Source organism: Stylophora pistillata, chromosome 14 (genome assembly GCF_964205215.1).
Source record: "Stylophora pistillata chromosome 14, jaStyPist1.2, whole genome shotgun sequence".
NCBI classification, from domain to species: Eukaryota; Metazoa; Cnidaria; class Anthozoa; order Scleractinia; family Pocilloporidae; genus Stylophora; species Stylophora pistillata.
The window spans coordinates 12,833,782-12,857,397 of record NC_142532.1 but is presented as its reverse complement, the minus strand read 5'-3'; the positions used below and the strand labels follow the sequence as shown (position 1 = coordinate 12,857,397).

At 38.8% G+C, this 23,616-nt stretch overlaps 2 protein-coding genes and 1 long non-coding RNA gene across 10 annotated transcripts; 1 reads left to right on the top strand and 2 right to left on the bottom strand.

The window, feature by feature from the left end:
- Window positions 1–2,763: 2,763 nt before the first annotated feature.
- On the top strand, window positions 2,764–10,889 carry LOC111330657 (uncharacterized). 7 transcript variants are annotated; one of them, XM_088744523.1, is made up of 5 exons: window positions 2,764–2,868; window positions 3,514–3,638; window positions 7,942–8,278; window positions 8,815–8,952; window positions 9,382–10,889. In XM_088744523.1, the coding sequence occupies exons 3-5, from the start codon at window positions 7,963–7,965 to the stop codon at window positions 9,846–9,848; spliced, it is 921 nt and encodes a 306-aa protein (XP_088600649.1). In that variant the 5' UTR covers window positions 2,764–2,868; window positions 3,514–3,638; window positions 7,942–7,962; the 3' UTR covers window positions 9,849–10,889. The 7 variants fall into 7 exon arrangements, with proteins under 7 accessions (XP_088600649.1, XP_088600650.1, XP_022791293.2 ...); XM_088744524.1 differs by having other exon boundaries at window positions 7,939–8,278; XM_022935558.2 differs by lacking the exons at window positions 2,764–2,868; window positions 3,514–3,638 and adding an exon at window positions 3,656–3,820.
- On the bottom strand, window positions 10,536–21,991 carry LOC111330656 (steroid 17-alpha-hydroxylase/17,20 lyase). 2 transcript variants are annotated; one of them, XM_088744518.1, is made up of 4 exons: window positions 21,476–21,991; window positions 13,501–13,658; window positions 11,559–12,589; window positions 10,536–11,043 (listed from the first exon to the last, which is right to left on the bottom strand). In XM_088744518.1, exons 1-4 carry the CDS (start codon window positions 21,667–21,669, stop codon window positions 10,894–10,896), a joined length of 1,533 nt encoding a protein of 510 aa, XP_088600644.1. In that variant the 5' UTR covers window positions 21,670–21,991; the 3' UTR covers window positions 10,536–10,893. The 2 variants fall into 2 exon arrangements, with proteins under 2 accessions (XP_088600644.1, XP_088600645.1); XM_088744519.1 differs by having other exon boundaries at window positions 11,559–12,241; window positions 21,476–21,989.
- LOC148716595 (uncharacterized) lies at window positions 15,712–20,508 on the bottom strand. The gene is made up of 2 exons (XR_015995155.1): window positions 17,386–20,508; window positions 15,712–16,696 (listed from the first exon to the last, which is right to left on the bottom strand). It is a non-coding gene; the product is annotated as an uncharacterized LOC148716595 (long non-coding RNA).
- Window positions 21,992–23,616: the final 1,625 nt, after the last annotated feature.

The following is a 23,616-nucleotide window of genomic DNA, read 5'->3' as shown; positions in this document are numbered from 1 at the left end:
TTTCGTAAGGTCTGTTTTCGATTAGGGAAGACCTTGGCATGAAAGGTGTCGGTATCCATGACTGCAACCGTGCACCCTTTCGTCCGCTGAGAGGACCATGATGGACTTATTCTCTTTTAGAGCGTCTTGTTTGAAATTTCCATTTTGACGTGGGCTTTGATGTCTTTGCCTATTGGAGAGCGTCTTTGAACAGACAGTGTCACGGGTGGGCATGCGCAGGATATGTCTACTACTGTGATTTTTTGCACATTTTGAATATCGTCTGCAGCCTTTTATCGTCTGCATTTTGAATAAACTTAAAAGTTCTTTCCAATTGTTTTGATTTCGCTAATAAAGATTCTCCGACCATTTTTAAAAAGTTGTCCATTTTTTTTTTTTTTTCAAAATGCAAAAAACGCTTCTGCGCAAGCGTCAACGTGACACTCGTTTTAAAAGCTCTCCCGCGCATCGTTGATTGCTTGCTTGGGGTCGAGTTGTTCGACGATCGATGCCAACTTAACGACGATCTCCCTGCTAGGGATTCCCCAAGTAGGAGTCTAGGCGAAGTTTTTTTCTTAGATAATAACATAATGAACATAGAAAGCATCGTCTGATTGGTCAATTCAGTTTCCAAACGGATGTTTTATCAGGTTATAGAGCCCGCATGTAAATAGTTGTGTCATAAAAGTAATTCAACGCGAGAAAAGCAAAGCTTACAAATCAAGGGCCGAAGGCGAGTGGTTCATAAGAATTCTGAGTGTTCTCCCAACACTCAGACGAAGTCGAGGGGATTATTCGACAATATTCACCGAACCTGAGGTGAATAATTGTTTTAGTATAATTTCAGAGCTGAACAACAGAGAAATTTCTAAAATCATAACATTTTAGTAACATTTATTAACATTTTAGTTTAACATTTTGTATAAAACGCGCGGAGCGGTTTGTATAGCGTCATATAAGGAACCGCTCGACCAATCAGATTGCTGGAAACTCTTTGTTCAGCTCTGAAATTATACTAATACGTTATAGAGCCTGGGAAAATGTTTTATATTGCTTAACTGTCTTTGGTGGTGATAGGGACGCGTTGGATGTTGGTTTTGATATACCACAGTATGATCCCACAAGCGTTATCTTTCGAGAAACTGGACATTGCATTGCGTACTCCCACCTGCACCTGACCACGTACTTGTCTACCCTTATTCTTAACTGGACCGTTCTCGTTTATCAGGTGACCCGAATTTCACGGTTGCTCCACCATGGTAAGAGCACAACTAGAAAACTCCCCTTCCTCCGGACACCGCAGTTTCAAGAGTGACTGGACGTTTGCCTCTCCATTGTCGTCTTTAGACCGCCTACACACACTGAACATGCAGTAAAGAGAAGCGAAACAGAAATTCTAGTTAAGATAAGAGTAACCCTTTACACCTTAACAGCAAACAACTCGCCATAAAAATTCTCTATTCATTTTGTAATGATACTGACATCGTGAATTTGTATCACAGTCAAATATTTCTTCAGTAAGCGATCATATCCTTCATTCTCATCGACCTCGTGTTTGATTCAGCTTTGATACAGTAAGGAGCAATAAGATGCCAGTAACTCTTTTTGAGGAACGTCGACACCTGGCCAGATGGAATCACTAGATTTTCCCAGTCAACCATGTTTTCACTCGGTTCCATTTTTTTCCTTTTTTTTTTTTTTCTTTTTTTTTTTTTTTCTCTTTAGAGAAATTTTCCCTTTAAGTGCTGCTTTTGGCTATTCTGTCTAATGGTGATAAGCTCTATACAAACTCTGGCTTAAGCGTAAGACATATGAACGAGAAAGCGAGAAAGACGGTTTAAATATCATGTCTTTTGTGAGGTAAAATGCATAGATATCAAGCTCTGATGAAACAGTAGGATAACACTTACGTAAATAGCAAACAAAACGAAATACATTGTATATGGTGTAGATCATGAAAGCCTTTACCAACACGCAAACCAGATATCATGAACTTAGTGATTGATAATTCAATTCAAATTCACTCATCCTTTTACGAGGTTTTTTTCTCACGGATTGTTGGAAATATCAAATTTTCCTGAAACAATTACACGAAATAGACACGTAACATGTTCTATATTTATCTCTTCTGTAATCAATTGGTTGGTAGACAGGTTAAAGGAGAGTATGTAAAAACAGTTGTAAAGTTTAGAATTGGTTGTTCAGGTAAGTCTACTATTTGCAATTTTAGCAAATGAAAATGTTCAGGGTAAGACGGGATTCGAATTTGTGCTTTCTAGAAACCACTCGGGCGCTGCTACCAACTGAGCCTGGCATGGGGGCGAGGCAAATCTTCGAGGGCTCTTATTTGTCTTTGCAATTAATGGTAATTCTTGGAACCCTAACTCCCCTAAAAAGGTAAAAGTCGGAATTGTTATGATAAGAGCGTGTAGGGTGCAAAATAAAGAGAGGTAACCACGACACTCGTACGCCGTGATATCTTTGTTATCTTATGACCTTGTACCATCTGCAATATGAATAATCAAAAGGCTAAAGCCATGCAAAGTCGCAGTTAATTAAAAACGCAATAGAAAACTGAATAAATTATCGATAAGGATACGCTAAGTTGCAGTGTTTAAACGACAAAGAAATAAAACGGAACCAATAAGCCTTAAGCACCACACCTCTAACTTATCTTTGTAACTACCAGCTGTTGTTGTTGAGTAATTCATGATTATGCTAATACTTTCTCTGGATTGGTGGGTATAACAAGGAAGGCTAAACTTATCGTAAATATGCTTTTGTATTGTTGGCTGGGTTCAGAAAGTTATTGTAAGATTTGTTTAAATAATCTAGCATCTCATTGAAACTTCCCAGAGCTCTCTTGATTCCCTTCTCCTTTGGAAGAAGGTAAGGTTTCATATTTTTTAAAATAGTCAGTTTTCATGACATTTTATGCAAAACGTTAAACAGTTTGTGCTGTTACCGCTACTTAAACATCTCTGAGCTGATTTCAAGACATTAGGCCACCGTTCAATCTCAGGTTTATAGGAATCAGGATTTTGAGTTAAAAAAGGATCCGATGAACAAGTATAGCTTTTTATGACGCAAATGAGAGACAAGAGAAAGAGAAATCAATCTGAACACTTCAAAATTCGAGTTTAACGTCTTTGTCTTGTGCAAATTTTGCTTGAAGATGTCAACCACTTTCAAGGCCTATTTATTGAATTGCAAACCACCATCAGCCGATATTGCCTATTAGGTTATGTGCTTTACATTTCGAGTTTGGGAAACTTTCGATTAGGGAAAGGTTGGGAACACTTTGAATAAGTTGCTCATGGTGTACTGAGTTAAAGGGTTTTGCCTCGGTTATACTTTCCTTATTTCCAGGTCATTCATTCCCTCTTAAAGGACAGAAGGTCACCCTTTGCATGTATTCACAAAAAAGGGTTAACTTTTTTCTTCGCTGCTTTTTCAGCTGAGAAGTTACCGATAAGTGGTTCCATTATTTTTCTTTACTAACGGCGGCAATCTTTGATCCTTCATTCTCCGCAGAAGTGAAAAACCCCTAACTTTTTCATCAGATATCAATACGATATCCAGCAATCAGTGACCAAGAAAGACAGAGCTGCGACTCAGATGTATCACACCAGCTTGAAATTCTCTAGTGATTTAACAAGGTGCTTAAAAGTCAGGCTGGACACTGCACGTTAGAAGTTATAGGCTGAAGGTCTAAACATGCAGGAGATCGATCACAGTTACCATCTTCCAAAAATTAACTAATAATTTCACCTGGATGTGGTTTTTCATAAATTCAAAAGGGTGGTCACGCCGGGAAAACATGAAGAGGAAAACGTTTAAGGTAGACATTCAGCCAATTATCTCCATAACAATAGGTTTAAAGGAGGTCAAAGACAAGCAAAGATGTCAGAAGTTTAAGAGCAATTCTCAGAGAAAGTGAAACAAAGTTGGAAATGAAAATTTTAAACCCCCCCTTCATTTTTTGTGTGGAGGTAGGTTACCTGGGGGGATGAACAAAAAGAGCCATATTTGGATCGGCAGGTATGTCGTTGCCATGCTAACCGCACTTGATCACGTCGGCCTGAGGTCTATGTTTTGACCATAAAATTCACTCCCAAGAAGTAGAAATAAACGAGTCCAGTTCTCGGGCGTACGGGAACCAATTTAAATGAAATTCATACAAATGGTAGAGGTATTCTCCTTGTTCATAAAGCTTGCCGATAAAGTATTCTGGTTCTTACGACCAAGAAGGCAATGCTCGTAATACTATGTTGCCTGTCAGCCATTTTGACGAGCAGGAAAAACAAGCACAACCATATTCGGAATTTCTCCGAAAGTACTCTTTCCCCAAAAAACAAATTAGCAGCAGAGCTTACCTAGATATTGAAGTTTCTAAATATCATAGAATCTATTTGGGGAAAATTATAGTTTGGCAATGGGTGTTGAAGACATCCGAGGCAAATTGCAAAAAATTGCAAAGTATTTATTTATATGTTTGTTTGTTTGTTGCTGTTTTTTTTTTCGGTGGGGCAGGGGTGGCCGGAAGTAAATTTGTGCCGTCGATAAAAAACGCTGTAAGGGAAATTTTCATATCGTTGTGCGGAGGAAAATATCCTGGTCGGGACAACGGAAAGTTGTTCTTTTTTAAATCCCAAAGGGGACGTTTGTGAGTGCAGTGGAAACAATAAAAACTCAGTGAATCTCAAAGGAATATTTCCAGGCACGTGCAAGCCTACGGACTTGGTATAAACCGTGGTGAAATCAACGATGAAATGGATCTAATTCTCTACCGTGCTAGTAAATACATACAAAATTTCACGTGCGAATTTTTCATTCTCTTGTTACGAATAGTTAATCATAACTGAATTTGTAATTGCATTTTCACAGTCTATATAGCAATCTTTTTGTTTTTGGTGTGGCTATTATAATCATGCGTTCAATTTTCACCCAAGCTTCAGTCGGTTCAGCTTCATCGACTTTGTTTTTATTTTTAGATTTATGTTATGATGCATATTCTCAGCATTTGTTTAAAGAAACTATGGTTTTCTTCGTGTATGGTACATTGTTGTTGCGCTGTTTCTAAGTCTGTTTGCATCAATTGCAAGGTACTGGATATGCCTGAACGCATACATTTTTATAAGGGTTTTTTGATGTTAATCACGATAAAGCAAGCTCGCTTGATATTTTTTAATATCACCGAGACCGCCTGGGGATTTACTGGAGGGGCTGGTGTAAAAAATATCAAGTATAGTTTGGTAAAAGACCAATCCCAGTATATCAAGAGGACACAGGAAAACTCATTCCCGTCGCACCCAAACTTTTCAACCCTGTTCCCGTTTTCCCGGGGTATGAGATTGCTCAACGTTGAATTTTTACTTGATGCTTCGGTTTTTCGGTTTTCATTGTTTTTTTCGGAGGGGGGGGGGTCTTTCTTCACCATTTTCATTGTAAAACAACCCCGTAACAAGAGGATATCATTACACTTACATCCAGTGTTACATCCATTACATTGTGTTACATCCGGTCAGCAGTCGTGCTTCTAGAACTTCCGGCCTACGCGTTCAGTTTATTCACCATTCTGGGCTTATCGACTGTCGCAATAGACCACTTTCATAAATGGCTGCTGGATTAATATTCTTTTGTTTAAATTTAAATTAGTCTTTCTGGCCTCGTTCTTCAGTACAAAATTCAAAAGAATACATTATCTCAAGCGAGGCCAGAAAGGCTAATTTAAATTTAAACAAAAGAATATTAATCTGGCAGCCATTTTTGAAAGTGGTCAATATCTGACTCGATTTTAGCCAAAGACGTTACTTTGGATTGTTCAAAGGCATGCATTTGCTTTGTACATTGATCTCGAAACATTTACAATATGAGGAACACAGAAGCCATACTTGCCAAGGGTCGCTTTAGAACCGATGTTTTTAAATTCTCATTTTTTAATCGCATTGTGGATTTATGGAACGACCTGCCTGTAGCTATTAGGACAATTGATCGAGTATCATTGTTTAGTAAGAAAGTGAATCAGTTTTATATCAGTAAATTTAACTTAAGTAAGGATAAATTTTTATAATTTTTGATTACGTATTGTTGTTGCTATTTGTCTAAGTTAGTTTTTAATTTTTTTGTATTTTATCACAGGCAGTTTATTTAAAATAAGGAATCTAGAATTCTGTATAAACTGGCCTAATTACTCAGATATCTCTTTTTTATACTTGTATATATATTTAACTCCTTGTTTTTGTTTTTGTTTTGATTATCTGTGTAATTGAATTTGAGTAAATAAATAAGTAAAAATGCTCGACGGCAGAAATCGCAAGTATTACGACCATGTTTTGACCTTGTCAACTATTCTTTGTCAAGTGTATGCGGGGTACTTGTATCATCATCTCTGGTCTGAAACACGGAAAACTGGATATTCGGTGGGAGTAACCTTTGGATTAGAGTCTGCGCTAGATTTGGTCAAGAAAATGGAGCGAGCGAAGAAACACTGGAGAGAACCACGCAACGAAAGCATCCTGAAGAAATTCCCAAAACCTTCAAGGCAGGTTTTGTATCAAGTTATATTTTCATCAAATTCGTTGGCCAAAACCTTATCAACTAAATGTAAATAATAGACAAGATGATAAAAGATACTTTTGAATCTCATTTTGTCTCTCTAAAGCCTGTTTGAGCCAAACACTAGACCTCTCAAAATTGCCAATTTTGCAATTTTTTGCAATTTGTCCCAAATGTCTTCGGGCACCCATGACCAGAATATAATTTTCCCCAAATTGATTTTATGATATCTAGAAACTTCAATATCTGCGTAATCTCTGCTGCTAATTTGGCTGGTGTGGAAAGAGTACTTTCGGAAAAATTACGAATATGGTTGTGCTTGTTTTTCCTGCTTGTCTAAAATGGCTGACAGCGAACATAGTAAGACGAGCATTTTCTTCTTGTTTTTAAAACCCAAAATATTTTAAAGGAAAATTGTTTAAACTGGGATAGTGGCTTTACCATCTGTATGAATTTCATTTGAATTGGTTCACATGCATCCGAAAACCAGACTTGTTTACTTTTACTTTTTGAAAGTAGAACCTTTGCACAAAACATGGTCCCGAGGCCGACGTCATCTTGCGGTTACCATGGAAACGATAATCAGCCAATCTAAATATGGTTATTTTTGTTTATCCCTCATGGTGACCTACCTCTACACAAAAATTGAAGGGGGGGGGAGTGAGAAATTTTCATTTGCTACTTTGCTTCACTTTCTCGGAGAACTGCTCTTAACGACTAACCAGCAGAGAACTTTTTATGTGTTAACATAGCCTCATCTAAACACTAGAGATGGGGGGAGGGGGGGGGGGGAGGGGAGGACTGAAAGAGTTCAAGAAAATCGAGCAAACCTGAGACCCAGTCCAGGGTTTGAGAATTAACCCATAACTATTTTGTATCAAATAACTTTTAACGAATATTTGTGTAGAATCATTCAAATTATAGATTCTAGATTTGCTGCATCGATTGATTAATTCATTGATTTGCTGACTGACTGACTGATCAATTTATTAAAAGATTGATTTACTGACTGACTGGCTGACTGACTCACTGACTCACTGACTGACTGACTCACTGACTGACTCACTGACTCACTGACTCACTGACTCACTCACTGACTCACTGACTGACTGACTCACTGACTCACTGACTGACTGACTCACTGACTGACTCACTGACTGACTGACTGACTCACTGACTCACTGACTCACTGACTGACTCACTGACTCACTGACTGACTGACTCACTGACTCACTGACTGACTCACTGACACATTAATTGATTGACTAAAGCGGTGGTCACAGAGGGTAACTTTAAAAAGGCATTAAGGCATTTGTATTTTCAAATTACAACGCTTACTGATAACATGCTGTAAACATCCTATTTTTTTCGTTTGTTAACAAGTACCTGTTTTACTGACAGCAGAAATCCTCGGCTAACTCAAAAATGAAACCAAAGTTCTGGCTGACGGTCGTAGTAACGTTTCTGATGTCATGGATGGGTATTATTAGCGCTACAGACCAATGTCATTTAGGAGAACGCTCCATTCGTGGTATATTCCTCAGAGGTCATACATTTTTAACGTTTCGGGTTGGTTTACCTGCGGAGTGCTATAGACGGTGCGAAAACGAAGTCACGTGTCAGAGCATTAATTTTGTCATTGGCCAGAATATCTGTGAACTGAACAATCGTACAAAGGAGGCAAGACCGGAGGATATTATGCAAGATCAGACGAGATACTACGTAAAAAGGCTTAAAAGAGGTAAGTTTCGAGCTTCAAGTCTTTCTTTTTCTTTTGTTTCCCCAAAGAGGCGGAAAAAACCTTGTAAAAGTTTCCCTTTTGCTAACGTTAAACTTGTATGTGCGCAAAGCACCGCCTTCCAACGCCAACGTTGCTTCAATTTTTCCAACGCAGTTTCTTCGTTTCTAATCAAGAAATTTTAACGACCAGGGGGTTGGCCGATTCTGAAAATCGATTTACGGTCATGAACAGAGAAACAAGCCAAAAGATAAAAAAAAAGTTTGTATTGGGGTGCACCTTTAGACTTGGGCTTTAGTCAATGCTGGCAAGACATTCTCATAATTTTCGGAGAATTTACTCATCGATAACAAAAGGAAATAGAAACACCAGCTGGAAAAGTAATTTTTTTTTTTGCGCTTCATATGTGGCGTAGTATCATGAAATACATGCACTTGTTGTTCTCAGTATTTTGCCATGTGACTATGCTAAGCTGTAAGAGTAAAATTTCACTAATTCTTATTTTTGGTAAATGACGTTTCTTTCTTTTTCTGGCCCAGTCCCCCTTGGATCCATCAAAGAATTTCCGGCGGAAACGTGCAGCGAGATCCAAGCGAGTGAAGGCAACGACACGGCTTACAGGAAATACTGGATTTCCTCTGATGGGAATGGTAAGGCCATCGAGGCCTACTGCCAAGGTAAAATTATTAAGTGGATAACTAGAGGGGTACAAAATTCTTGTGCCTTTTAGACCACTCCGTATCGTTATAATATGATTGGAATATTGGTAGACTTTCTGTGTTAGTGCATGGTTAAAATTTTTTTATCATGCCTATTTATGAAGACGAAGTAAAGTGACAAATATATTAAATCAGTTTTGCTACCTGCCATTTGTGAGGCTCTAAAATAGATTTAGCGACTTAAGTGTTACTGACAGGTAATAAATATATTTTCCTATTCTCGAAATTAAATTTGCATTCTGATGCGGTAAAATGACAGCTAAATAGCTGTTATTAAATATCTTCTAATTTACTAAAATAGCTTTTGAAAACATTTTCAACCGTGGTGTTTTTTTTCTTGCGTAAAGTTCAATCATCCTTATGTTATTTTACTTAATCTTATGTTAGAGAGCTGGCAGAAGATAAATGGTAAAGAACCAGTCTGCTTTGGAGCCAAAGGAGAGGACTACGGCGCCTTCGTTATGACAAAGAGTGGGCGACTGAAGACAATGAAGCTCATTTACCGGTCAGGGTGGGTGAACTGTAACCCAACTTACGATGATTCTTACTGGGGATGCAAAAATCCTGCTTATGGCAACATGTTGATGACAGTCGTTACAAACGACAACAAAAAAGCCGTCTTTCCTCCTTCCGAAGAATTGGAAACGATTAAGGGTGGATATGACAAGCACTGCTACACTCTTGAGGGAACCGGCCACAATTCATCAGAGCTTGTATTCAACCACCTCTCCAACCCCTTGTTTGTGTCGCTCACCCAAGAATTACAAATATGGTACGGACAAGATTGGATCGATCAATCAGAAAGTGTAAATAGCGGAAAAGTCTGCGTTGATGTGTATGCATGGTACGCCTGAGGGAGTTATAATGCGGCATTATGTGTGTCTCAAAAAAGAAATTTGCCAATTTTTTTTTAAGTTGATCGGTGATTTACTTCCGTATTCATTTCGTCAGAAAAATATTGAAGTCGTTTTAATTTGTAGTTTGTGACAGTTGCCCTATGGTGTGCCTTATTTCTGAGTTAAAAAAACTGAGCTGTCCTTCACTTTGTTTGAGAAGTTTTGTAGAATTCTTATTTCTATTTATATGGCAAGGAACACATTGTTTTGGTGGGTGAGTTTGGACGCTAGCAGATGGTAGGTTGAGTAAATTAGCAAATAGAAACTAGCACTTCCAAAGTCAGATTTTCCACTCTATTTACTGTTGTGACCTGTCGAAACCACGTCGAATCAAGGTTAGAACGATGTTTTCACCAAAAAAAATGCAACAAAAACGATTGTGTCCTCGCCCAAAAAAGGATCAAACTATGATTTTTGCCATTTACGCTAAGCCGGGTGAAATAGAGAACGTACCAATTACCGGCTCATTCAGGTCTGTACGAGATTTGAACCCATGACCTCTGCGATACCAGTACAGGCCTGAATTTTGCTTTCATACTTTAGCAAGGCAACAGTAATGCTAATGTTATCTCTTAGATTCACTAGTGTAATTAATGATGTAGATAAGTGTAGCAAATGAAGTGTATTTTACACACGTTATATGAATAGAAAGAACCAAAAATTAATAATTTAATTTTCTTCAGTTCTGAAAGTACATTTATCACTTAACAATCGCTCCCTAAAGAAGAATCTAGGGAAAATTTTTTTTTGTTATGACAATTGCGGCCCCTCGAGCCTACTCTTATACGAGTTATTCGAACTCAAGGTCTCTTGTAATCTCGAACCGTATCCTTCCGTGTGACTAAAATGTAGGACATTACCAACGCTAGGCTGTGGAAGGTCTGAACAAGAGAATAACTCAGTCTTGATACAATCTGAGTAATTTAGGCTTTGAAGATTTTCTCACTAGTATCCACCTTTAAAAAAAAAAATGCCTGAATAAAGTCTTAGCACCCTGGATCTATTACCGTAGTCGTTTTTTGGCCCTAATTTTGTAGAGTGCTGGAAAATGAGTGAGACCAGTGTGGCCCTTGAGGTCAGGAACAGTGCCCTCCTCCGATGGTAGAAATGTGAACTTGTGCAGCATCCACGTTAGGAACAGAAACAGCTCTACCTACGAGAAAAGATAGCTTATTTTTCGCTTGTTCAGGCGATCTATTGGTAAAGCGAGGCGTGATAGTACACAGCGTTATAGTAAAAAAAACGAGAGAGGCCTGGGTGGGTCGCGTAATGACCCGACCCAGACCTCCCTCGCCTTTTCACTCCTCTGCAGCTATTGCGAAGTTTGGTATTTCGCTCCGTTTTCCTAACTGAACGCCCATGACTTGTTAGTTTATCTGGCTTGTCCCAAGTAACAGAGACTTACGCATGGCTGGTAAACACTCCTACTTGTCTAACAAGTTTTACAATATCTATTGATGACAGCAACGAAACGCACTCTATAAATATATAACTGGACAAAATAGTTTGTTAATTTAGCCATGAACTCGGAGATGACAAATGACAGAAATTTTGAAACATAAAAAAAGAGAGGGGCACATGGATATTGTGCATAAAAAAATATTGTAAACTTTCTTTACAGATTTCTGAGTCTCGTGGGTAAATCAAACTTTAGCATCTTTCTCTTACCTTTGCCAGTGCTTCACCAGCACAGACCCGGCGACCAGCTGAGAAGGGAAGAAAGTTACCAGTGTTGGTAATGAGCTGACCATCAGCGTCAATATGGCGGTGAGGGTTGAAAGAGTACGGATTCTCCCAGCAGCCTGGATCCAGATGAACTTGTGCTAAAGTAGCAAATACGATGGTATCTTTTGGAATCCTGAAGCCAGCTAGCGTGGTGTCCTTAAGCGTGTAGTGAGGAATGGTATTTTCTGCAACATTACCAAGACGTTGTGTTTCCATGATCATGGCCTGAACAAGTGGAAGATTTGGTAGATCATCTAAGTTCGGCACCCGATCCTTTCCAACCACTTCATCTAGCTGGTTTTGAACCTCTTTTTGAATTTTAGGGTGGTGAACCAGGAATGCAATGGCCCAGCGTAAGGTAGAACTAGTGGTGTCATAACCAGCGACAAACATGTCTCTCATATTACTCAGCATGTATTCGTCTGATAAGAAAGCAACTCTCTCTTCTGCACCAACCTCATTTTCAGCTACAGCCCTTTCTTGGAGAAAACTGCCAGTGAGGCTGTCAATCTCTGTCGAGTTGGAAGACTCTCTCTCCTGTATCTTTAACTGGCGACGAAGAATTTCGTAAACCTGATCAAGCATGTTGTTCATGAGTTGGTAGGCACGGAATGGGAAGTATTTTGCTACGGGAAAGAAATCCAAAATAAATCTTTGTGTATTAATTTCATAATCAGAAAAGAAATCGTCGTTTAGTTTGAGAAGTTCCTTGAAATCGGAATGCGATGAGTCAAAACGTTTTCCAAATAAGATTCGACAGCTGACGTTGGCAATACTTTCCATCAGCATGTTTGCAGGGTCAAAGTCCTTCAAATTTTGGTCTTCGAAGTACTGCGTTAGTTTCGTTGCCTGCTCGGCGATTGTTTTTTCTACCACTTGCTTGTCAGACAGATACCGTCTAATGGCTGCCACGAAGATTTTTCTATGAAATTTCCAGGCAGGGCTGTAATTTCCTACGGCAATGTCTTTCCCGTCTTGAAAGCAAAATTAAAAGTAATAATTAACAACTATTCACCAAAGTGGAGGTGGTTCACTGCTTCACTCGACACTGAAGTCGACACTTCAGTGGACACTGCTTCGTCGTTAATTTGAGTGATTTCTTCTCCTGTCCCGGATGCAAACCGGGACGCCATTTTTACCCGAGTTGCTCGGAGGTAAATACCAAAGGATATTCGGAGTTTGATTAGCCAATCAGAGCGCGCCTTCAACGCTATCCATTGTTTTAGTATATACTAATGATGATTAGTCCATTTTACAGTTGCGTGCTTGGTTGCCAAGCCTTTGAATAGGAGTGAGGCTAAGGGTGACTTTGTTGCGATACAAAGACTGCTGCTTTTCAATTGTAAATTACTTTGTTATTAGATTCTAGTCTCTATCACAACAAGGTCACCATCGGCCTCACCCCAAATCACATACTTGGCAACTAAGTACACAATTGTAGATGGCCTATTGGTCTTGATCATGGGAAACCTGATAAATTCATAAGAGCTGAATCGTAATGGCGGGTTGGATTCTTTGGTGAAAAGACATAACTGTCAAGGTTGAGATCAGTCAAAAAGGTACTCTTACACCTTCAGAGAAGGTCAAGATGAATCGTTTATTAGAGTTTTCTAAATAAAGATACTTGTATATTCATCGATTGTCACTTTTCTTCAAATTCCATTTATATTGTTGCATCGACAACCATTATATAGGCAGCCCTCTCCCCCGATTACCATCGAGAATAACTTTTGCTTAATTTTTTCCAGTGTCTGATTCATAACCATCAATTTCTCTGATTGGTTCCAAGTAACCCCAATTTACCAGAATTCGTTGCGGGTTTGACATGTCCAGTTTGAACGTAGTTTACAAGACTCATAGACTGTAGCCTAGCGCTCAAACTTACCGAAAGTAGAACGCAGGAAGCTATATAAAGGAGGTCTCCCGGCGTAATCAGCAGACTTTCGTACCAGCAATTCTTTGACTGATGCTGTATCCCCGGCAATTACTACTTTGAAGCTTCCAATTTTCACGGAGAACACTTTCCCGTACTTCTTCCTCAAGCTATGAGAAAAAAGAAGCAGAAAATGTGTCAAATAGGACATCCAAACGCAGCTTGGGTTAAACATCGTTAGATAAATAAGCTTTCTCCTCTCACTGATATCACTACGGCTGATACGACATAGAACTGACTTTGTTGAGATTTCGACCTTTAGAACAACTAGACCATGTATCAGTTAGATTTTTAAGCAGTGACATGGAAGTCTCTACTTTGTCTCCACTGTTTTCAGCCATAGAACTAGATAAATCTCGGGTAGCGCAGTTTATTCATTGAACAACAAGGCTTTTAAAGCTTGGCGAAATTTAAAGTCGTCAGATCATACTAAAAGACGTTCAAAAACGATTTTCGACTTGAAAAGAAAGAGAAAGAATAGCTTCTGCAATCAATCCGGCCTTGCTTTAGGCAAGGGAGGTACGGACAGATATTTTTTGCCGCCATAATGCTTTAGTCAGAATATCGAGCATAAAGCCGGCATGTGACTAAACTTAATGCCGAGATGTGACTAAACTTTCTAAACCATTCCAGTTCAATTTGAGATCAATTCTGTAGCTCGAGAAGGTCAAGAGTGAATCTGCTTGGCTTGCTTGCTATATAGGAATTTTATCCATTAAAATATTGTGTTCTGAACATCAAGGCCACGTATCTTTCCGCAGGCAAAGAGAAGCTCGTGGCGAGGTGCTAATATATCGAGGGTCTACTTGCAGACTAAAAACCTAAACAGATAATAACCTAAAATAGATATTTCGCTCTTTATTTCATGCCCCACTGATTGTGAGAGGCGACAAAAATTCAACTTGTTTACATACACGACGCAGTTTAAACGTACAACGAGTTCGCTGTGCGTGCGAAATCTCTTTTTGACCCATGTTAGATAGATAACTTTTAAACTTAAAAGTTCATTAATATGTTAAAAATATGACGTCCAAAGTAATTACTTAGGCTTTCCGAAGGAAACGCCCGAGGTCTAAATTCGGCTGTGTTTTATTTTTTTTTGCGTTCAGTCACAAAACTCAGTTCCATTACAGCGCATGCGTATTATGTAAGCGCATGCGTGGAATGAACCCTAGAGCGCATGGTTTATGCAAGAAAGCAAATGGCTGCCTTCGTGGACGATCCCTTCCTTCACGTACCCGAAAGAAATTCCATGGCTATTACGCCCAATTAAAATACCAAGTCACACACCGTTCGCGGTAGAACTGCACTAAAACTTGTGGAGCGATTTGGGAACGGGTACCCAGGTCCCAGAGGTTCTCTTGTCTCTAAAAAAATAGGAAAAATCTCTTCTCCCTAAAAAAATCTTCGCCAAGCGCCGACAACCAGCTGCGAAGCAGCAAGCAGTCGAGAGAACAGCTGAATGCATCAAAGTGAGGTTCTCAACGAATTACGGGCGATCCTTTACGAGTGAACCTCTTATCGAAAAATATCAAGCGAAACCTGCTATATCAAATGAGTTATGTCAGGAGCAACCGTGTATTTAGACGTGATCGAGAACCCAGTAGAATACCAGAAGCTACTCTGAAACGTCTCAGAAGAAAGGGCAGAAAACTGAAGGAATTTGTTTATGTGCGCATTCGTTCAAGCATACCTAAGTCCTCTTGGCTACGTCGTTGTGTGAAGGTTAGAAGAGTTACAAAGAATATTTGTAAGCTTAATACGAAGAGGGTAAGATTAAATAAAGTTACAAAACATGATAAGAAGTATTTGTTGAATTGTTCAGTGAGGGTATATCAGAGGATAATGAAATTGAAGTATAGAGCAAGGTGGTATTTACCAACGATTTCTTGTTATAGACCCTTGTGTCTTTATAAGAGTCAGACACACGCATCGAACTATTGAAAATTTCAACTGAGTTCTTATGGTGAGAAAAATCCTGGTCCTACTTGACCCTGGCAAAACAATAATGGCACCATATAGCCAAGATAATGAGTTGGTATTTGGACAAACTTCAGGACAATAATGTGTTGCAATGAGTTTATGCTCTTTGATTTACAATAATAAACAAGGAATCAATTCTGCTAATGATCTCTTGTCAATAATGAGTATTGGAAATCAGGGGTATATAAGTTTGTCTCAGTTAACCAGACAATCATTTTTAATGCAGACAGAATTACCAACACTTTTAAATGTGTTCAAGACTGAAGAGCCTTTCAATCACTTTTATCCAAAAATTTCAACAATTTTGTCTTGACAATAGGATGTACTGCAGTTGCTATCTATTGTAAAGGTAATGTGGGCTTGAAAATATTCGATTCTCGTGCGAGGGATATTTATTGCAGAAGCCATCCTCGAGGTACATGTGTGCTGCTTGAAGTATCATCACTGAATAGCTTAGTACATTATTTTCAGAGTACAGTCCGACCTCTATTAAGCAGCCACCCCCGGGACTTTGAAGAGTGGACGCTTAACAGAGGTTGGCCACTTAATAGAGATACAATTTTAATTGGATAGAAATGGCAGAAAACATGATTTTATTGACTCTATCTAGCAAAATGCTTTTAAAAAGTGAACATATATAAAGGTAAACCCAAAATTCATTTTAACAAAACATCAAGTGCATTTCCAGCCCATGCATAGTTCTAGCTCTAAAACAGAGGGCACATAGGGCTTATGGCCCTATGGCTTACAAAATTTCTCAAGAGGCCAACAAACAAAGGAAGAGCTGTTGTGAAAGGCAAACACGTAAACAGAGGGGCCGGCTATGGTTTAGAAATTCCATGCGAGTACTGCTTTACAGGGGACGAGTTTTCAATTCAATGGTTAAAATCAAAACTTGAGGAGCATGGATTTTTGTAGATTTCCAGTACAGTAGTAATAAAGTTTTCCTGTACAGATTTTGGTTGTAACAAAACATTGGTTTAGCTCTATCTATTGTTAGCTATTGTTATGTTTGTATAGCACCGGATGTGAAAAGTTTGCATGTGTATGTGGCTTGTGACTTGTTATGGTAGAGATTAAATTGCAGTTCTTGTTTTCTTGTTGTTATCAGTTATCACCTTATATCATCTGTCACTATTTGCTTGGAAAGATAATTTGCTAGCCACTTACCGTATTTACCCGTGTATAAGTCGACCTTTTTTGACCAAATTTACACCCTAAAAATTCGACCTCGACTTATACACCGGGTATAAAAATCAACTTCAAATTTGCTGAAGAAACGAACAACTGTGCGGCCGCCAGGAAGTATAATGTGAACGAGAAGCTGGTTAGAGACTGGAGAAAGAATGCTGATAAGCTATCTCAAATGCCGAAGTCAAAATGTGCTGATCGAGGGAAAACCTGTCAGTGGCCAGAGCTGGAAAACGAACTAGTCACCTGGATAGAAGATCAACGAAAGTCTGGTTACATTGTTACAAGAAACATGATTCGTCTGCGTGCCCTGTCAATTGCCAAGAATATGAACATTGTGGATTTCAAAGGGACAGTGAATTGGGTTTCACGCTTCTTAAAACGACACGATCTTGTTGTGGCTTGTTACCAGTGCCTGGAATGAGAAGCAGGGGAGGTTGCTCAGCAAACAAAATGGCGGCACGCTCGATAACAAGTGAAGAATCTTTGCTGTTTTTTCCTCTCTCAGCCTTGACTTTCGCTCACATTTCATCCTAAAAGATACTTGATAATTCAAAAAAATTAGGGTCGACTTATACAAAGGATATACGATAAAATTGGCAATTTCTCAGGATTTTCGGGGGTCGACTTATACATCGAGTCGACTTATACACGGGTAAATACGGTAATTGAGGTAAAAAACCATGTAAATAGTACACTTGTGACAGCAAAAAGGTAGCGGCGGCCGCTTAATAGAGGTGGCTGTTGAAAAGAGGTATCAAATACAGCAGTTAACTGACAAATAAATTGGGACTATAGGAAGTGGCCGCACAATGGAGGGTGGCCGCTTAATAGAGGTCGGACTGTATACATAACAATGATACATTTGAGTTGAAAGGGGTTAAAACTAACAGAGTTCAAAATAGTACCCTTTTTCAGAGTGATGCCTGTGAAACCAGAAAGTTCAATGCGAGTTGTGCTGTGGCTGTCTATTCACTCTGCTACTCCATAATAAAATCATGTACTTATTGGAATTCAAACACCTTATCTAATGTTATTCAGTATGGCAAAAGATTATATGAAAATTCATCTTTAAACAAGTATTTACCATCAGATGATTTGCTAAAAACTGTTGATGTTTGTGGAACTGAAGTAAGTTTAGATCTTAATTAACAATTATTTGCTGAAGGCGAGGTGAATATTGTCGAATAATCCCCGAGACAATTCACCAAACCTGAGGTGAATAATTGTTTTAGTATAATTTCAGAGCTCAACAACAGAGAAATTTCTAAAATCATAACATTTTAGTAACATTTATTAACATTTTATTTTAACATTTTATATAAACCGTGTGGAGCGGTTTATATAGCATCCTATAAGGAACCACTCAACCAATCAGATTGCTGGAAACTCCTGCTGTAATCAAGTTTATTGTAAACTATACTTTGTTTGTGGTGTGGTCTCAGTAAACTATTGTAAGCAACGTACTGTAACTGAGTCCTGTAGTGTATTGTAAGTAGAGTAATGTTTTGTAAAATGCCAAAAAAATAAAGAAATTACAAAAAAAAAAAAAGAATCAGGATTGCTGGAAACTCTTTGCTCAGCCATGAAATTATACTGGCTATGCTAGCGAGATATGGGCTCCTAGTTCGATCGGTGGCATAAAAAAAATAGAAAGTCTTCAACGCAGGGCAACAAAATTCATCTTAAACACGCACTGGCAAGAGGATATTTCTTATCATGAGCGCCTTTCCCGCCTCAACCTGCTACCGTTAACATACTGGCACGAAGTGAAAGACTTAATTTTCTATTTCAAGTGTCGCGTTGGCCACTACACCTTACCCATAGCTGATTATGTCAGGCCCAAAGGCACTCGTCTTACTCGCCATAGCTCTGATCTAGACGTACTAATTCCTAAGTGCCGTACAAAGCTCTTTCAATTTAGTTACTTTAATCGTGTCGCTAAACTATGGAATACCTTACCTGTATCCACTCGTATTATTAGTTCTCTCAATCAGTTTAAATCTCACGTACTCCAACGCTATTCCACTGCTTTTCGTACAAACTATGACGTCACTAACTTCAACACCTGGAAGTCGATCTGCTGCAAATGCAGCAGGTCACGCGATCTTCTATTAGATGGTAACTGTTGCTATTAGAACTTTCTATCGGCCGCATAAGGGATTTATTCATATCGTTTTCGTTTTTGCTTTTATTATTGTATATACTTTTTATATACTTTTTACACTGTCTGTTGTTTACATAGTTAGTATTTGTATATTTCTCGTAAGGGCACACTTAATTTGGAGCCTCGCTCTGTTGTGTGTCCCGCACCCTTGTCCTCCGTTCTCTTCTGTGTCTTGTTCATATGTATATTTTAGTCCTTTTAGTATTGTAAGTATGGTGAAAGCGATTAAATAAATATACTAAAAGTGATTACAGTGAAGGAATATTGTCTGATTGACCCAAAGGTCAAAATATGTGTATTCCCTCTTGGTATTTAATGAAAGTCAAATACCTCTAATTGAATTACTAAAACTGTAAATAGCACTGCTTCTCTTGTTGTGGCCATCAACAATATTCCATATTCGGAGATTTTTCTATTAAAGGCAATATAAACTACTGAACAGTAATATCGCTTCAATCTACTGATTTCTGACAACTCCCTCTGGGTTATCATTTGGCAACAAACTATGACTTGGTATCAATAATAGATGAAAAATTCCCTTCTCCTTCCAGTTAAAGGCAAATACATTACCTACTCAAGATTTGTAAAAGCCTTGAAAGTCCTAGAAGGTGCTTGAATTTAAAAATAAAAAATTCAAGGCCTGCCTTGAAAGTACTTGAATTTGAGGACCAGGGCTTGATTTTTGCAATGCTTTTTCTTAGAAATTTTCAAGTTGAAAATTACAGTACTTTTATGGAAAAGCTGAGAAACAATATTAAATGATTTTAAAATTGCTCATATGAAAACCTTTCCAAAAGTGTTCCTTCAATTTTCTAAAACTTGGCCTTCAAAGTCATTGGAAAGTCCCTGAATTTCAACCTTTGGAATCTGTAGTAACCTACTCATATATAGTAATATATTATTTTGATTGTTATCTAGTACCATAACAACATTCATTACACTCCAGAAAACAAAGATAAACACAGGTTGACTTCTTCATGACCGGCAAAGACGGAATTGCGTGACGACAGTAATAATGGCAATATGGCAGTCCCCCAAGGATAACTCCAGATGTGCAATGTTGAAAGCCCGAGTTCACGCAGCCAGGCGTCTAGTTGTCATTGAAATTGTGCGTGGTCATGTTAAAAACAAAGAAGCTAAACAAAGAGATCTGATTGACTGATTATTTTGCATAATTGGCTGTCAGTCGCTGATAGTTGTTTTTTTTTCTTTTTCATTTTTCCTTTTCTTTTATTTTCCGGTTTGTCCAAAGTGTGTCAGATGTGAAGTAATTTTTTACATCAAACAATTTCTCGAGACGTTTTAAAGTTCGGGCTTTACTCTAACAACCATATCGTGACTTATTCTACGGTGGTTACACAAACGGATGAATAAATTATGTTTGCAACCCTCAACATATTTCCGAAATGGCCTTTTGACCTAATCCCGGAGCAGCTGAAGAATACAAGTAGCTAAGTATATAAGAACGATCCTTCGCAGTAAAGCACTATTTGAGCAATAGTGGAAATCAGACCTGAAAAAAATTTCAGGCCTGTACAGGATTCGAACCACTGACCTCTGCGATACTAGTGCAGCGCTCTACCAATTGAGCTAACAAGCCAACTGGGAGCAGGTCATCAAATTAATTCGATATAAACCCGTAGATGATAAATCGAACAACAACAAACATATGAAACATATGAGTGAACTGCGGTTATGAGACGTATATAAGAACGATCCTTCGCAGTAAAGCACTATTTGAGCAATAGTGGAAATCAGACCTGAAAAAAAAAATTTCAGGCCTGTACGGGATTCGAACCACTGACCTCTGCGATACTAGTGCAGCGCTCTACCAATTGAGCTAACAAGCCAACTGGGAGCAGGTCATCAAATTAATTCGATATAAACCCGTAGATGATAAATCGAACAACAACAAACATATGAAACATATGAGTGAACTGCGGTTATGAGACGTATATAAGAACGATCCTTCGCAGTAAAGCACTATTTGAGCAATAGTGGAAATCAGACCTGAAAAAAATTTCAGGCCTGTACGGGATTCGAACCACTGTCCTCTGCGATACTAGTGCAGCGCTCTACCAATTGAGCTAACAAGCCAACTGGGAGCAGGTCATCAAATTAATTCGATATAAACCCGTAGATGATAAATCGAACAACAACAAACATATGAAACATATGAGTGAACTGCGGTTATGAGACGTATATAAGAACGATCCTTCGCAGTAAAGCACTATTTGAGCAATAGTGGAAATCAGACCTGAAAAAAATTTCAGGCCTGTACGGGATTCGAACCACTGACCTCTGCGATACTAGTGCAGCGCTCTACCAATTGAGCTAACAAGCCAACTGGGAGCAGGTCATCAAATTAATTCGATATAAACCCGTAGATGATAAATCGAACAACAACAAACTTATGAAACATATGAGTGACATATGAAACATAGTAGCTAAGGTTGCACATTTGTCTAATTCATTACTGAAACGACTTGTCACAAATCAAAGAAGCAAAAGAACTCGGTTAACGCGACGAATTTATAAAAATATGAACACTGCTACGGTAAATTGTCGTTCACTTGGTAAACAAACCTTGCAGTAATCTCCATGAAACTATCTCCAGAATCAAAACTCAGCAAATTGCCAATGAAAGGCAAGCTCGTCAAACGAGGTCCAGGCGGCATTTCTCTAAACTGATACAGCACAAGCAGTTGATTGAAAATAAGCAAAAAGATGATAATCATTAAAATATTCCCAATCGTTGCGTATTCGACAACAGAAGCCATGTTGCTAAGTGTTCGAATGTGACGAATGTGACGTAATCGTGGAAAAAACGATAAGGAGTGGGTCTAGTAACTCGGGCATCCCGCGGAAACACGGGTGACGTAAGGGTAAGAGTAAACAGTAATTTTGGTCAGCGGGCAAATTATGAAACCCGCGAGTACGAGTATTGCGAAATCCCGCGAAAGGATGACATTTAAAAACCGAAGACAATTTTCGACTAAGACACTAGAATGCGTTATGATGGCGACGACTCAGTAAATATATGAAAATAATATATGTTTACTGCGCTTTCATAAAATGTATGAAAGCGTTCTTCGCAGTAATAAACCCTACTTATCTAGTAGGGTTTATCTCAATGTTTATCTCAATGTTGAGAAATCGGCCTTACCAACAAAAACAATATCCTACAGGAAAATTAAAGATATTGATCGGCAAATTTTACGTGATGAGTTGGCGGAAACTAAGTGTGCCTGAATAGTCCCAACACCCTAGATGATCTTGTTGAATGTTATAATTCAACGCTTTCTTCACTTCTTGATCGTCATGCTCCGCTGTTAACTAAGAGATTTAAAATCAGATCTCTTGTGCCCTGGTTTAATAATGATATTAAACAAGCGAGGAAGGAAAGGCGAAGGGCAGAAAAAAAAAATGGCGCCGAACTGGCTGTGCTTCTGATTTTTTGGAGTTTAAATCTAAGAGGAACTACACCACTTATCTTATGAATACTGCGCTTCGTGAATTTTTTAAGGAATTCATCGGTAAGAACAGTTCCAATCCGAGGGATTTGTTCACGGCAACTAAGAAACTACTGAAGCATGATCATGTTGTTCCTTTTCCACCATCAAATAATTTATTAACTCTTGCCAATGAGATGGGCACGTTCTTTATTGATAAGATCAGAACGATTCACGCTAAGCTTGATATATTAACATCTTCAGCTTTATTAGAAGTTTTTAGCGATGATACTGAATCATAGTCTGGTGCTTTGATGGATCATTTTAAACCATTGTCAGAAGGAGATGTGCGTAAACTCATTGAAGGTTTTCCTAAGAAAAGTTGTATTTTGGATCCCATGCCAACGTCTTTTGTGATTAACTGTATTGACGTGCTTCTTCCAGTCATTACTAAAGTCATTAATCTGTCCCTGGAGTCTGGTTCGTTCGCATTAAACTGGAAATGTGCACTGGTTAATCCGTTATTAAAGAAGACCGGTCTTGATCTGGTATTTAAGAACTATAGGCCAGTCAGTAATCTTCAGTATGTGTCAAAACTTACTGAAAGAGCTGTCTTCAATCAGTTGCATGAACATATGATGGCAAATAGCATTTATCCCTTATTCCAGTCTGCATATAGAAAATACCACAGTACTGAGGCTGCATTACTGAGAGTAATGAATATTCTTTTAAAGATGAACTCCCAATATGTAACGTTATTGGTTCTATTGGATCTTAGCGCAGCATTTGACACAGTGTCCCATGATGTGTCGCTCGATCGTTTGCATAATGATGTTATTGGTTCTATTGGATCTTAGCGCAGCATTTGACACAGTATCCCATGTCCCACAGTGTCCCATGTTCCACCACCTCCCGGTTAGCTCTATGGATAGAGCGCTGGACTGTTGTGCGGGAGGTCGAGGGTTCGAGCCCCGACCGGACCAACACTCAGGGTCTTAAAACAATTGAGAAGAATTTGCTGCCTTTCTATAACATCAAGAAATGGTTAGATATTCTAGTCTTCTCGGATAGGGACGAATAAATGGAGGTCCCGTCTCCTGCAGGGTTGGGGTAGGAGACGTTAATTTCCCACACACGAGATTACTGTGTGATAGATGTCCTCCCCTGGGGTGGGATGGGTGGGATATTGGGCGCACTTACTTTGGAGCCTCGCTCTGTTGTGCGACCCTCACCATACTCTGGTGAAACTGATTAAATGTTGGTTTACGTGGGAAT

Excerpts from the sequence above, each read along its gene's own strand:
- LOC111330657 (XM_088744520.1), top strand. The coding sequence starts at position 6,276 with ATGCTCGACGGCAGAAATCGCAAGTATTACGACCATGTTTTGACCTTG. Across the intron at positions 6,528-7,938 it reads TCCCAAAACCTTCAAGGCAG|CAGAAATCCTCGGCTAACTC; the intron begins GTTTTGTATCAA and ends TTTTACTGACAG. Across the intron at positions 8,953-9,381 it reads CATCGAGGCCTACTGCCAAG|AGAGCTGGCAGAAGATAAAT; the intron begins GTAAAATTATTA and ends ATCTTATGTTAG.
- LOC111330656 (XM_088744518.1), bottom strand. The coding sequence starts at position 21,669 with ATGGCTTCTGTTGTCGAATACGCAACGATTGGGAATATTTTAATGATT. Across the intron at positions 13,659-21,475 it reads TTCATGGAGATTACTGCAAG|CTTGAGGAAGAAGTACGGGA; the intron begins GTTTGTTTACCA and ends TTTTTCTCATAG. Across the intron at positions 12,590-13,500 it reads CTTCCTGCGTTCTACTTTCG|ACGGGAAAGACATTGCCGTA; the intron begins GTAAGTTTGAGC and ends TTTGCTTTCAAG.